At 42.5% G+C, this 16,185-nt stretch overlaps 1 protein-coding gene across 12 annotated transcripts in view; it reads right to left on the bottom strand.

The window, feature by feature from the left end:
* plecb (plectin b) overlaps nucleotides 1-16,185 on the bottom strand; it is a 115,553-nt gene that overhangs the window by 59,387 nt on the left and 39,981 nt on the right. For 7 of the 12 annotated variants that reach the window (XM_014996461.2, XM_088014282.1, XM_088014269.1 and 4 more), the window contains exon 1: nucleotides 3,189-6,946. The exons of 4 other annotated variants lie outside the window; for them this stretch is intronic. In XM_014996461.2, the coding sequence (XP_014851947.2) occupies nucleotides 3,189-6,432 (3,244 nt within the window). In that variant the 5' untranslated portion in view covers nucleotides 6,433-6,946. Of the gene's footprint in view, nucleotides 1-3,188; nucleotides 6,947-16,185 lie in introns of those variants that run through there. One more of the 12 variants, XM_088014281.1, reaches the window with a different exon arrangement.

The following is a 16,185-nucleotide window of genomic DNA, read 5'->3' on the forward strand; positions in this document are numbered from 1 at the left end:
ACACGGAAACACGAAACCGCCGTTTTGAAATGCATCCACTCTGTTTTCTGTTAAAGAATGACAATTTCTCCAAAATGCCAGATACATGTGGACAAAATAAAACCCTTTGCAGATACACCTAAGATCGTCTTCATGTCCTAAATAGACTAGCTTGTGGTTATGAGTACTTTTGCAATGCGTGCTGAAGCAGCCTCTAAGATTTCTCACAGATCTGAAATACTGTTAGTCATCGTCTTCTATAAGGCCCGACAAGTTCCCTGGGAAATGACTAATGCCACAACTATCCAGACCAAACCCTTAATATATTCCACATGTTATTGATCACTCTGTTTCTGGGGGTTGGCCTACAGTAGGTTAACTGTTACGCCGCTATGGCAGATTTGTAGAAAAATTGGAATTGGAAACAAATGCACTTAAAAAAAAAGAAGAAAAAAAAACAAAAAACGATGAAGTGGCTGTGCTTCTATTTTCACAATTCACTGTTGTTTTTTTAACCTGCGACTCACGTTACTATTTCATTGTAAAAATGTCTGCACGGTGTCACAAGTTCATGAAATGTGGAGCGCAATGTTCCCCTACTAACGATAAAACACTGGGAGTGATTTAACATCAGTAAAAGATATGGCAGGTCCCTTAAGGTCACTTGGTGTGTTTGGGTAAAACATTACTGCTGGCCTGTGGCAGGAGCAGCAACAGGAGATTTCACGCAACTTAATCCCAACAAAGTCCCTCCTTTAGACAGGGAGCGTTAACGCCTTCATTGTGTCCTTCAGTTTTAACCGTTTTGCTGAAAAAGGTCAGACTCCCAGCTCCGGCCAGCCAGAGTCACACCATAAAAAGAAGAATAAAAAATGGCACGGCACCATAATGAGAGGCACAGAGCTGCAGCACACTGTGGCTGTTCATTTCAATCACATAATGTACGCAGTGGGCAGAACGTCCGGGACAAAAACACGGGAGGACCTCAGTGGCATGTCTGGGATGTGATTTAGTTTAATTGCCTCTGGTGCTATGTGTGGGTGAAGTTCAAGCTGCCCTCCTCCGCCTAGGCTCCCCCAAGCATGTCCAGTCAGACCAAAACTGTAACATTTTTATTTGATCACACACTGCAGCTTTTGCATTCTGCAGGAGAATGGAAGGGACCACAAGCAGATATCAAAGGCTTCCCTGGAGGCGAAGCAAAAAACGGCTTCGAGCGTTTCATCTCCACAAATTCCTTTCCATCGTAAGCCATACTTATTAAAACATGTTTCACCTTCCTCGGTATTCACTTCACTGATACAAAGAAAAGACTAACATTTCGAAAGTGAAGATGCCTGAGAAAAAAAAAAAAGAGAAAAATGTAGGGCTTAGGCTTTTGTCAGCTCCACTGGGTTGGCCATTTAATTCACAGCAGTAAATTTCTCTGGAATTTAAAGCTATAGCTAGCGCTGCACATAAATATATGACTCTAGGTAATTGCTAAAACATTAATAAAACTAAAAGGGCAGTAATAAACCCTCATGAATACTCATAAATACATCTAAATTAGAGAAACCGAGGTTGGTTTATCAATTGAAGTTTTCCTGTAAAAGATTGGCCTGACTGCAGTCAGAGCATTTGGTCAGTGCAGACGATGCATGGACAGCAGATGTCAGCAGTGCACTGCTGTGTTCATATCACAGCAGTGCAGAAGTCAAAGGTGAAATTAAATGTTTGGTATCAGTTGTTGGTGTGCACCAGAGGCATTTGTAGTTGCTGAAGTGACATAATGTGCTTAAGATGAGATGTACGTTTGTGTGTGTGAGCTACAAAGTCTCTTGAACTCGATTTCCTCATGAGTAACCAGATCAAATCAAGAAGCCAGGCAGCTAATTGAAAACAGATCCGCCGTCACGTGTGGATCCAAACAAACACACCCATGGAGCTGCGAACAAACCTTTTCCAACTTCCTCAGTCTTTCACACCCACAGCAGACAACACCCAGGCAGCTCCTCCCTTTATCTCGTGTAAAAGCTTAAAAAAAAAAAAAAAACCACAAATGATGGAAAACACTAGCTTTTTCCACCTCTAAACTACGTGAAATATAAAATTATGTTACATGTTCACGTTTCATAGCTTATTTCATAATGTACGTTTCGGTTCTGCAAATGTCAGCGCTGTGTGGCACCTGATCGGGGAGCTTCTGCAACTTTCATTTCCACACCAAGGGCACATAATGGTCTTATCACATTACCAACATAACTCCAATACCCCTGCTATACCATTACAGAACAGTATTCAAGAGATGCACTTATCTCTAATAAGTGACAGACTGGATAAAGAAAGAAAGTTAAAAAAAAAAAACACAAGAAGGGAATGTAACCCAGAGCCAAAAGTACAGCATTACTGTTACTGGAGCAAAGCTCCCAGAAGAGAGCCACACCTTCCTGGAGTTCAGTTCAGATGGGTTTTAACTCACACACACCAATGTCTGCAGAGAAGTGGTGAGGCTGAATCTCAGCAAACAGCCCCACCTTGTTGGACTGACGACACTTCTGCATAATCCATTTGGCAAATGCCCAGAGACGTCCCCGGAGATTATTCATCTTAAACATAAACATGCCTTGACAGAGTATTTATCAGACAGGGAGTCCCCACCCAAAAAACGTGTAATTGTTTTAGCAGCGTAGCATTCTCCGGTTCTATGCAGGAAAACATTACCTGCAGAATTAGCTAATGAAGCAATAAACACAAAATTTGAAGCGTTCACATCTAAAAGTTGTCTTGCAACTGACAGTTTCAACACGACGGCAACCGCAGCGCAGCTAATGCCTGATCTGTCTCAGCACACATGGCTAAATCACAGCCACATGTCAATGGTCTCCTCACACCCACATGCTGAAACAATTCCTAAAAGGAGACCGTCTCCACATCTAGGATAAGCCTCTGGCAACATGAAACTCCAAGATTAACGGTATGCAAAAAAACGAGTACTGAGAAGTAGGTTTTTTTTCTCCCTACTATAAACGAGGAAAGAAAACTGTAAATTGTGTTTGCTTGAAGCAGCAACAGAGCTGTCATTGAAAAACCTTAACTAAGACCTCCCACACGTCAAAAAAGAAAGGTGGGATCCTAACTGCAAGAAAAAAAAAAAAAAACTCCATCACGTGTGCAGACAGATTAGGACAGTGCAGGAAGTAGGTCAGTTGACATGCATTCAAACAAACCTTCAAAGAAGTTGGGCCATGTCTTCTCCTCTGGCTCCGCCAGTGAGTGGTCCCAGTCGGAGTCAGGTGAAGCCCCTTGCACCTTGACCCTTGCGGCCTCGGCCAAAAGAGCTCGCTCTAGGGCGATTTCCTCCAGAACATCTAGGTCCAGCTCCTCGTCTTCCTCTTCCTCTGCCCTCTTCACAGGTGGGGGAGGTGACTGCTGCCCGGTCGCCTCAGGGCTAACGATTTGTTTCACCTCAACTATCTCCTCCACCACTACTATTTTCTTCCTCATATTGCCCTCGTCTGTGTCGGCGCTGTTGGACTCACTGGTGTCCCCCAGGTGAGGCTGGTCAGGCTGGGCTGCGGGTGTGGCAGTGGCAGAGGGTGTGTCCTCCAACAAGTCCCTCTTCTTGTCTTCTTCGTGCTCTGAGGCCTCCGAGACAGAGAGCCTTTCCCGTGTGCTGCACTCTGCTGCCTGCCTGGCTGAATGTTGTGCAACTCTGGGAGGCTCTTCTTGCCTGGAGAGAGGGCTGGCCTGTGCCTCAGCTGACGCTAAATCTTCGGGTGCGGGTGCTTTCCTCGCACTGGAAGATGTTTTTGCTTTCGGAACCTCCCGCTTGGTTTTTTCTGCAGAGGGCTGCGTTAGCTCCACCTCCCCTTTGTCTGTCGGGGCCTCAGAGAGCACAGCTGCTGCCTGCCCGACTTCCTCACTGCACATTTTTTCAGGAGTCATCTTTGAAGAAACTTTAGTTCCTGTCATTTCAAAGGCCACAGCAGGGCTATCCCTGCCTGCAGCTGTAGGCAGTGTTGTTATGGATGACAGTGTTTCTCCTTCAGTCATAGAGACAGACTTTGTGTTTATGGTTTCTTTCTCTTGTGACACCTTAACCTGTTTTTTCCCTTTTTTCTTCCCCTTTGGCTGCTTGTCTGCAACTTTCTCTGTGCTGTGTTGGGATGTAGCCTCAGCAGTTACTTTCTCAGAGTCTGACTGGCCCGCTGGTATTTTTTCCTCAAGTTTCGTGCTCTCTCGCATGAGCTCAACCTGACTCACTTTCTGCACAGTCACTGTTTCCACATTGGAAACAGTTATTTCCTGAGATTTTTCTGGGTCCATGTCAGGGGCTGCAGCCTGTAATTTGGGAGACATTTGTTCCTGAGTGGTGGCAGTGACAGTGATTTCCTCAGGTTTATCTTTTGCTTTAACAGCTGCATGAGCTGCTGCAGGTGGGACATCATCTGGCTTCATCTTAGCTTTTGTAAATGTCTCCTTCTTTAGCTGATCGTCAGCTTTTTTACGGTCACTGTCTGTTTTGGCTTCCCCTTCTGTCTTTACGGAGGTAGACACAGTTAGGAGCTCAGAGGTAATTACTGTTTTCTGATGGAAGGTTTCTACCTTCACTTCCTGGGAGTCGTTTTCTGACATTTTCTCCTTTGCCTTTAACTGAGGTTGATCCTGTTCAACAGTGATCTTGGAAATCTCACCTGGAGACTTCTTTTTCTTTTTCTTGGACTTGGGGGTCCCTTCACCTGCTTGTTTAGCATCTTTACCCTCCTCTGTTGCAGCATCCTTCTGAGTGGAGAGAGATGAATGGATGACCTGTTGAACTTTAAGGTCCTGCCCTAAAACTTTAGAGGCCTCTGGTGGCGACACCGTTTCATCCTTCTTGGGATGTGGCATCTCTGTTAGATTAGTTTCCTTTTGTTTAACGATCATCTCTGTTGCAACATACTTCTTTTGGATCAGTTGTGGATCTTCCTGTTTTGTCTGAGATGCTGAAGCAGGTGCAGTTTTGGGAGTAGTGTTAACTTCCTGTGATGAGGTTTCTGCTACTTGTGCCCTTTTAGGAGGGAGTTCCTTAGTGTCAGGCTTTGCAGTGAGAACTGGTGAGCTTACTTCTGCCTGGACAGGTTCTTGAGTCACTGTGATCTTGGAGATACCATCCGCTTCATCAGTGGTCCATGATGGGCTACTGGTCTGGTTAGCCTTATTGGTTTTGGTGGTCTTCTTGTTGACTTTGGCAGTTTTCTCTTTGATATTACCGCCTACTTCAGCTTTCACCACGGGTTGGGTCTTTTTTTCAGTTGCCTTAACTGACTCATCAATAACTTCCTCTTTCTCTTGCTTTTTAGGATCAGCATCAACCGGTCTAATGTTTCCAGAGGCAACAGAGCCAGAATAAACTTTGGAGGTTTCATGAGCGCATTCCGTTGTAAGAACCGGTTTGGCCATTGCCAATTCTTGTGCCATGACTTCAACTGGTTTTGTTTCGTCTTCTTTGGCATCCCTACTCGGAAGCTCGGCTACAGACGGACTGATCTCCTCAGTGAATTTCAAAGAAGAAACCTCTCGTTTTGCAGCATTTGTAATTTTGACACTCTTATGAGCAGCAGACGAGCTAACTGCCATCTTTGACGGTGTTGCACCTGCAGCCACACCAGCTGCAGCCACAGCTAATGGTAAGGCCACTGAGGAGGAGATCATAGAGGCCTGGGACTCATCCTGGATCAAAGCTGCTGTTTGAAGTGGAACAGAACTGGAGTTCATCTTCTGAGCATCCAACACTCTTCTCTCCTGTGACACTACCTGCCTTTCATTTCTTACATTAGGCCCCTGATGAGTGAATCTTTTGGTGCTTTCCGCCTCTTTGACTGATTCGCTGTTGAAGCTGGCTCCTCTCCTGTAGAGAGGCTGATGCTGGTCCCTAGCCTCCAGTGACGACTTTGGCCTCACTGGTTCCTCAGTAAGTGGACGGCCCCTGAACCGAGGGGTCCTATCGGTGTAATTCCCTCGTTCTCCTGGATCCATCGTTTTATAGCGGTATCCTCGGCGTTCAGCTAACGCTTCTTGGCTCTCGGCCTCGTCCCTATGACCTGGCTTGGGAACGTAGGACGTAGGGCCTTGAACAGACTGGACTTGGGCAGCGCGGCGAGCAAAGGCCAGGGTAGCAGCTGGTTTTCTAACCCTCTGCAAAGAAGCTGGAATAATCTCAGCGGGCAAGTGGAGGTAGTCGCGCAGGTAAACAATGCCATCGTTGGTCAGGTACCAGTAGAAATGTCTCCAAGCAAATGTTTCCCGTACATAGCCTCTAGATTTCAGAGAGCCCATAGCACGGATTACTTGGAGATTGGTCACGTCTCGTACTTCTGGGTGCTTGATCTGAGGCCTTTTGTCCTTCTTGGCCACCATAACGCCATCTCGAAATAATACTTCATAGATGGCTTTTAGTTCATGCATTGGCATCAGCATTCCAGCAACCATTGTGCTTTAAGTCAGTTGAAATATATTAAAAAAATTTAAAAAAAAGTCAACCACTCGTAGTAAAGAATCCACTGGAAAAACCAGTTGTCATGTGCTTCTCAATTCAATTTAAAGTAAGTTGAAAGATGAAAGCATTAGTTTTCTTACTGTCTCTTTCTCGTGGTCTTGCTGATCCTTTAGTTTATTTGTGAAGAAATAGAAAATTCCTCTTTTTAAAAAAAAAGCCCAAAAGTGTGCTGTCCCCTCTTCACTTAGAATGGCCGGGCATGGACAGCCTCAGTTCTGCCGAGAGGGCAATGACAGAATGGAAGAAAGGCAGCGCGTGTGAGCGAGGGAGGGAGTGAAGCACACTTCGCAGTCTGACTCCACCTACCTTCTTATTCTTAGAAGAAGAAAAAAAAGTGGGCATGGAAAAAGATTCTCACTAAAACAAACAAAACAAATAAAAGGGGGGGAAAAAAGTTGTCTCCAAATAAATCAAGAACGATTTAGAGTCAAACGAGTGCAGCAAAGCACGTCTAAAAAAGTGTGCACAAGCACATGTTCTGCTGTTCTGACTTTCACAGAGAGAAACCCACCCACAGAGGAAAACACGCCTCCGATTCAGCGCACACATGCACACCTCTAGCCAGCTGACACACACACACGCACACACACACCCACCCGCTGCTGTCTCATACGACCGTCCGGTGAATATGTCAGAGATAGTCGTGAGGAGAAAACGAGATGAGTTTTCTCCTGGGTCGATTGGGTGCACACACACATGCGCTTGTGAAAGGGGTCGAGTTTTACACATTTCCGCATCAGGTATCACTAAATGGTTTCCACACACAAAGTTTAAGGTGTGGCTTCTTTAAATAAACAGACAAATGAGACGTACATCTGTAAATGTGTGTTTTATAAGGACGAGGTACGCAATGATTCAAAAACTAAGTTTGCCTAGATGACTAACAGTGTACTTCTATCTATAGGTGTGTGTGTGTTGAGGGGGTCCAGGTCCCCATAAGAAGCAGCACACGGCATTTCCTAAAGCTGAGCATTAAACTGATGCAACAGCCTGTAAAGCTGCCTAAAGTTGTGTCTCTGTTTCAAACCGCTAACTTTAGAGCATCTACTTGTAAACCGTTTTTTTTTTTCTTTCTCGAAACTAAATAAAGAGTTGCGCATTATAGCGATGCCTTCTCCTGCTCCGCCTGGAACCAGATATCCGATTTCCATCCCCAAGATCCCGTTTCTCCTCTGTACATCTGTCTCCTGTTCGTCTCTCTGTGTGTCAGAGAAAGTGTCCCGTCCCCCCAGCCAGAAAAACTGGAAGGGTAGCTGACAACTGCTGGCTTGGAGCGGAGCAGCTCATGTTCAATCGTACAGAGAAAATGGGGATTTACTGTAAGCAGACGGCACTGGACACCAACACAGTGATCTGGTAGTAAAATTATAGTGGCGGTGAATGAGAGGCAAAGCAATAATGCAGTTCCTCCTGCTGTTTTTTTTGGAAACCCCTCCATTACACATCCAAACACTGTTTTGCCTTTTGCTTACCATGGCAACAGTCAAATAAAGCAAGCCAAGTCTGAGGGAGACACGTTTTTCTCTCTCTCTCCAGTCTACAGCACAGAACCATCAGCCAGCTGAACACACTTTTAGTAATCATAAGTTAGTTTAAATCATTTTTTCTTATAAAAACAATCTATTTGACACTATAAGGTTGCCTGACATGTTTTTGAGTCAGACTCAGAGTTGATGCCTTAGGCCACATCCAAAAACAATCCACCTACAGCAGATATGATTTATCTTTTCATAATATGCATGTAAAGGCAAAACTACAAAAGAATGGGAGGAGTAGACGAAGACAGGAATTCTCAGGTGTGCTTATTAGACCAGAAAGGCATTCTGACATTGTGAAACAAGAATTTCCTCACCGACTTGTCAGACAGAGATGGCCTCACAGTGAAGAAGCGGCCGAGTAGGTGACAGATTATCATATTCAGTGTCATTGTACACAGGCTTGTTAAAAATTTCATACTTTATTTCGGCACGTCGCTGAGCGGTAAAGTGGGTTATTTGATTTTAAAGTCCTCTGGCATGCTGTGCACAAAACTGCTTAATATCTACCTGGTTGTTAATGCAAAACTAGATGATATGTGGACTTTGAGACTTTCATATTTTAATGATACAGTGGAATCCATTGTAAACCCTGGAGTCCCCAGAGGCTGAGCTCTCTGGTTTCTATTAAAAAAAAGATTTAATATATAAACTAATCTGGAAAGAAATCAAAGTTGGAATTCTGTGTAACAGAAAACTGATTATGCATGCAATTTATAACCAGTTTGTATTATTTTTGTCCCCATTCATCCACCCTCATTCCAGTGGCAAGATAGTGAAGATGTTGTTTTGCTAGGTCGTTTTTTTATTTTTTTTTTATTTACAATGCATGCAGTAATTTCGTACACTGTGGGCATCCCCATAAGGAGCATCTAAAGGGACGTTGAGGAAAAGAAAAAAAAAAAAACACTTTCTCGTGCATATCAGATATTTTCTGGTGTGCACCACATATCTCGTGCATAGCAGATAGTATCTGCTGCGCACAAGATGCTGTCTGATGTGCATGTGAAACTATTTGGTTCGCACAAGAAAGATAATTTTTTTTTTTCCTACAATGTCCCTGTAAGGCCTTCATATTGCCATGCCCAAATATTGTAAACAAACAAATTTTGCTTAATTATCTGCTGTTTACTGTTGTATACAGTCCATTACTGTGAGTGTGTCTGGACATTTTACACACAGGGCTTCTTGTCCTGTGTGTAAAATGTTGACCAATTGATTTTCGGACATTAAAATGATGAAAGAGGTCTGTGTGACCTACTGGCATGGTAAATTTGAGACATAAACACACCAGAACCCTGTCAAGGACAAGTGCAGTACGCACATCATGTCTGTCTCTGCCATTGAACTTCAGCCTATGGTAGCTTCTTTAGTTATGGGGAGATATTTAGACATATGCCTTGGTGTGCTTAACATTGTGGAATGATGGGTGGTTCATTGTAGGCATAACATTCTGTTCCTCTTACACATCTTCCATGGGTGACTTTTTGATGGCTGACGGGCGTGGGATAAGGCAAGCTCGTCTGAAGATTTACAACAACCTGAGGCTGTTTAGTCTCTATCTGGCTACGACAGAACCATTTTATGACAATGAATACAGCGTTGATTATATAACCATTACTACAGCTAAAAAGCTCAGGCTCATGTAACAGTTATGGGCTAGGCAGCTAACTGCGATATCAGAAACCGGTTCTTTGAGGAGCCTGAAGTGTGAATGAAAACACAAGGAAACTGTTTTAGTTAGTGTTTCGTGCCAATGTATTGAATTTTTTTTTTTTTTTTTTTGGAACAGGGAAAAACATAAGGGGAGAAAAAAACAAACAAACAAAACAATTACAAATGCACAGTGAGAGACAATTCAAAATAAATGCAAAGATCATAGAGTTCTTTTCCTTTAGCTCGCCATCCTTTGGTTCAGAAGAGGATCTGATCCATCATATAAAAAAACCCGACCTAAAAGGCCAGAAAACCCATTAAGTATGTTATCAATGTACAAACATACAAATACAATATTAAATGCAATTATTAAATATCTAATAATTAAACATTTCATTTCAATTAGGTTAAATTAACCATAATTTAAATAAAGAATAATTTCAAACTAATCAATTAAGGTTAAACTTGAAAAGTTGAAATCAAAGTTAACTTCCAAAATATCAAAGAAAATAAATTAACTCAAATACTCAAACAGTGTGAGGAAAAGAAATTAAATAAATATACTGCGCAATATCAATTTAAAATGTAAATGTAGCTACATCCTATTTTATACGTTTCATTTCAAAAGTGCCAAAACACGCACAATACCAGCAGTTTAGTTACCTTAAAGCAGGGAGTGGGGCGCACCCAACAGCGATCAGCTGTGACAGCCCAGGTACAACGGCAACTGTTCTAACAAAACAATGCTCCAATGAGCAATCAAGCAGAACTGGATGCTAAACAGATACTGCTATGCTATGAACAAAACTCACCAAGAGTGCAAATCAGTAGTTTCAGAGATTTGGGTTGAATTTCCAGGGTGAAATTATCAGCAGGACGCCAACAGCCAGCCACAATCACAGTGAACAGGTGATGTTGTTTAACCTGGCTGGAAGCGGGGCTTTAAATAAGTTGAGGAGTTTGGGGAAAACAGGAAGTGGGCCCGCAAAAATAAAAGTCTTAATTGACTAACTGCGGGTTACACTCAGTTTCCATCAAACTGTGTCGCATAGACAGAATTAAAAAAAAATACCACTGTAGATTAATTCTGGTCTTTGTCCCGTCAACTCTTTAGCTGCAATAGTTGGGAGCAAGTTTAAGGTGAAATTATCTAAAGTGATTGGCTAAGAAGAAATGTCAACATCCATTAAGACTGTCAATGTCAAACACAGACACACAGAGAACTGGCTGATCATGTCAGTGATCATGTTCACTAATAATTGTGGGAAGTGATCAGTAAAATCTAGGTTGAATGTAGGTTCAGATGTCATTATCTGTCCACTTCTTTTCTGTATCTGTTTTAATCTGTTCAGGCTGGTTTAGTTATTACATTATACCCCTACAAGATAAGCATAACCATTACATTATACATCATAAACAAGTATTACAGCAACAAACGGAAAACTGAAATAAATATGACGTAATTGACTGAACAGATAAAAGGACAATGGCTTATCTGAGCAACTTCCCAGTTAGGAGTCTGCCTCTGCGGATTCAGACTCCCCATGTCCCAGAATAGACTTGTCACCACCACCTTCTTGAAGATGGCAAATTGCCCAAAGTAAAGCCCTGCTGCTTGGGGTGTTCAATGGTGTGTCGTCCCTCCTGATATCGGACCCAAAGCATTCCACAAAAAAAGTACAGCTCAGCACATACACCTTACAACAAAAAACTTCATTGATCTACGTTCAGTAATGTCGTTCACCCAACAACAACAACAACCAGCTAACACATTTATGTTATGTTTAGCCAGAAGGAAGATGAAGATTTCAGAACATGTAACTATTTTCACAGGAATTTCATCAATATCAAAGAACTTGCAGTACTGGTGGTTTCTCTCAAAATGTATTCATACCTTATAATCAGAGATGATAACTTCTTTTTTTTTATCTCTTAAACTGATTGAAAGAATGACTTTTCTGTTCTATCGCCATCAGCTAGCTATTTGTAAGTTGGCTAGGATAGTTCAATCATCAACATTTGGTTATAACTGAGTTGGTCAAGACATGAACATGGACAGATGTCTAAAAATCATGACTTGCACTTCTGTTGAGGTGATGAATGCTTCTCCAATGTGCACGTGCTCACTTTTCATCCAGATGAAAAGCCTATTCTAATTTAAGGAGCCTGTCCTAAGAGTGGGACTGGTGAGGCACGTGACCCCTCCCCCGATGGGACAGGTGTTGCCCCAGACAGAACTGATGTGTGAATGTGCTAAACTTGGGGATCCTTGTAAGGAAATATATTTTAAGTCAGGAAGGCAATTTATATTTCAGTAAAAACTCCTGTAAGCTGATATAGGAAGTGACATTTTGAGGCATTTCTTTAACGGGTGCCCAGAAAAAGTCAGTTAAAAATCACAAAGAGGCGTTTCCGTGAGGTAACAGACCAAAAACATACTTCAAACAGAAACAACCCAGCAGTAGTCAGAATCCATTTTTATAATATTTAAAATGATTTGATTTGAGTGAAGAACTTGACTATGAGAGTGGCTGTGAAAAGTTTCAGCGCTGTCAATCAACCTCATGTACTCGCTGCCAAGTATGCTAAATGGGGGAGAAACAACTTACCATTACAGGAAAACCATTCATCTGCTATTATTGTGGCTATGCTAACTAGCTTTAGCATTCAAAACTAACTATGCCAGCTGCAGCATCCCAGAAAACAACACAAGATTGTTGACACTGCTGCCTCTGATTGACTGTTTCTAGTACTGGAAGCACTGGGAGACAACAGAGGAGCTAAGGTTTTTTCTGAGCTCATCTCTCTCATACCAAACTGTCCTGATGTAGTGACAGTTTCAACAAACGTAAAAAAAACCAAAAAAACAACAACTTTTTTTTAACAAAAGTTACATTAAGCTAAATTAAAGTAGAGCTGAATACAAATGCACATGACACTTTTATTTAAAACCATGCATCAATGTTTGCTGCACTTCACAATTACATGCTCATTTGTGTTGGTCTATCAAATCAAATCACGTGAAAATAAAGTGAATTTATCTGACTAATTTTTTTTTACAAAAAAGGATATGACTACTTTTGCACAACACTATTACAAATCTATGACCTATCTATTGTAGGATCGTCACAGAGACAACACAAAGCATTCATCCCAACTTCAAAACATTAACCTACGTCTGAACAGGTCTGCATGATGCCAAGATAGGACTTAAATAGGGAGAGATGTTAGCCTTTGAAACACAAGCAGAGTAAAGCATTAGCTTCTGCTATAGACTGACCTTTATCTACCCTTGGGATAATTGCATTGATCTATCCAGTTTGCCTAAAAACTCCTACTATCTCTCTACATGACTGTCGGTTGGCAAGCAAGAGTCTGCACAGTCACAACCATTTGGGCAGCACATGGTTGGCAGAAGACCCAGATGCTGCTAGCATAAATTTTGGCTTTAGAGATGTTTACGTGCTATGAACAGGCAGAAGAATTATGACCAGAGGAGAAAAATAAAGCTCTCTAAACGCAATTGTAAATCGTTAGAAGAGGGGTTAACCGTGGTAACGCTCCAAACAAAGCAGCACTGTCTGACAGGAGGCGGTGAAAGAGGTGTCTTTGGCATTTCTCACTCTGTTGCAAGAAGAAATAATCAACTCTTGGACGGCTGAGATGAAAACGGAAAGCTAAAAATGCCGGAGGAAGCTTTGCTCCGCTGCTAAACATTCTGAAATCAATCAAACCACTGAAGGAACTGCTCTTGCGGTTCTGCCAAGCTAAGCTTTACTTGTCTCATAAATACCTTTAGAGTTACTTGAATGTTTTCAGTGCAACTTTGGAGCAAGACAACCGTTTTCTCCCGAAGAAACGTCCGTGTAACTCTTACTACTGAGAAAAGGGGAAAAAATGGCAATGTGGAGTTGTATGGAAAGGATTAAGCTTCAGCTTTTGTAACATGAAGCTGAAATTGACGTCAGAAGAAGAAGAAGTGATTGAGGTATGAGCGGAGAATAAAAGCAAGTTCAGCTTTCTGCCTTTTTTTATTTGTGTTCCCAATGCAAACTCAGACCTAAAACAGTCACTAAGCTGAACCAATCGGACAACATGAAGCAAATTTTAAAAACTCAAAAGAATCGCGAGAATAGGTGAAGTCATTGACATCTGTACTGTACAGTTACAGCAAAAATTCAGAAAACATGGAACAACCCTGCGACATGTTGCATCAGTGGATCATGGGGAAACATCTGTGGTGCAGGTGTCATTTTCTTCAGCGAAGGTCCGCATGTTAATGTTTCAACAACGAATAAAAAACATTGGCAAAAACGAAACCTTGGAAAAATGTCCAATGGAGCCATTCAATCTGATCCTGAAGGAGAAAGTCCTGAAGGAGATCGTGTCGCTGCTCAAATTAGCTCAAGCATACTTGGAATAGCCGACAGAACAAATCTCAGAAACACACCAGCACCTTTAAAAAGAAAAAAAAAAGAAAGAAAGCCCTTTGGGTGGCCTACTCAAAGTTTGCAATTAAACTCCACCGAGATGCTTTTACACATGCCGTTGAGGCCTTGAAATGCACCATTGTGGTTGAGTTAAAACTATTTTGGTCAGGTTAGGTTTTGAAAGCAACTTGGTTTAGAAACTTCTAATTAAGGAAATCCTTATTTGATATTGAATTTGATTGGAAATTTTGAAGAGTGACGAAGCAGAAACAGCCCCGTCAGGTGGACAAGGAGGGTGGGAATACTTTCTTCACTGCTCTGTTAACTCCTGACACTACAAGACATGGATCACAATGACTCTCCTTTTCTAGAGTGGAAAGAAATTCTGTCACAGAAAAAAAAAAAAAAAGCTTGCGAAGTCAAGGTTTGCCAAGTCTCGTTCATTCTTACTTAGTGTCACTGACTGCTGAAGTGTCCAGGTGTATTCAACCATGCAAAACCCCCAGCAGCCCTTAAAGCTGGACTGCAGCCCAGGAGTTAAAGTAAAGGTTGAGAGTCAGCACAAATGGAAATCTTCCACCCTCCCACTATTTAAAGCCATTATCCCGCACTTATAGTCTTTCCTCTGGAATATTGCACAAAAGCCAAATATCTTTGTCCCCCCCACCCCTTCCATTTTAACATGAGCGTAATTGAAGTCAGACCTCAGTGGTAAACTTTACAAACAACTGGTGAATACAATAACACTTTGTGCTGTAAACAAGTTCCAGCAGTTGGATCCGGACAGAAAATCCGAACCAGCTCTCGTGTTCTCTTTCTCTCTTGCTCTTTTCTGCGAGAGAGCTGCACGTCGGCTCGGGCTGAAACGGTGCTGAGGGATCGGGGCTTGGCAAGGGAAAGAAAGAGAAAGACAGAGAGAGAGAGAGAGAGAGAGAGAGAGAGAGAGAGAGAGAGACGCCTTGCACCATTTGGAAGTCAAGAGGATTGCAGTGCGGTTGCACAAGATGAGTCACAATTCTGCCAAATTCATATTCGGTTCCTTAGAGAGCAAATTGTGAAAGAAATGAAAATTGTCGCCTGCAAAAATAAAATAAATAAATAAATAAAAGACCACACCCCTTCTGTGTGACCAATCCTGAGAATTGCTCACTTCCATCTGCTTACCTTTCTTAGGGCTGAGCCAGAACCGATCTCCCAGTGGATCTCCGCTCTCCCACCAGCTCTGAACTGACATTTTCTGCAAAAAAAACGCCCCGCAACTTCTTCACCACACTGCTAACTGCTGCTTCTATTCACCCTAGTGAGACCCCCGCTCGCCCGTCCAATGGATGCTCACACAGACGGGGCAAAAATGTGCAGAAGTTGGGAGTTGTTTTCAGGGTGAGGAGGGAGAAAGGGTGTTTTTGAGAAAAAAAAGAGAGAGAGAAAGAACAAGGGAATCTTTTCATTTCTGTCCCTATAAACTCAGAGGAACATCCATGCCATAAATCTGAGGCCTATGCCGGGATGGACCACATCCTTTCTGCTGCCCTGGATACCCCGCTCCGCGTCCCCATGCATCTGAAGGAACCCACGCTTCGCTCTGGCACCGGCCACAGGGCGCCACACACTGGGCTCTTTGTTCACGAAAGACGGAGCAAGATTTCAGACCGGGAGATTGAGAGGAAGAGTGTACAATGGAGGAGAAGTAGAACAAAGGAACCAAATAGAAATAGAGAGAAAGTAAAACAAAGAAGTAAAGGCCTCAGTGCAGCACTGAGGAACTGGAACATACAGCCATCAGCAGCTCTAGGCCTTGTTTGTTGTTTTCTCATTCCTCAGGTTTATGGGGCGTAATTAAGCGTTCTAAGTAAAAAAAAAAAAAAAAAAAGAGAGAGAGAAACCCACTGAGTTCAGTCAGGTATAAACAATGCTAATGAAAACTCCAATTGCAGATCTTTGGCAGAGATGTCATCACTTTGCAAACAATCTACAGCAGAATGAGTCCCGGTGCCTTCAGGTAACAGTTAGAGCTCTGTGCTGCAACCACAAACCTAAATGCATTGTATGAGAATGTTATGTGATA

The sequence above is a fragment of the Poecilia mexicana genome, unplaced genomic scaffold, assembly GCF_051168715.1.
Source record: "Poecilia mexicana isolate PSO_F unplaced genomic scaffold, ASM5116871v1 scaffold_16, whole genome shotgun sequence".
Classification (NCBI taxonomy): domain Eukaryota; kingdom Metazoa; phylum Chordata; class Actinopteri; order Cyprinodontiformes; family Poeciliidae; genus Poecilia; species Poecilia mexicana.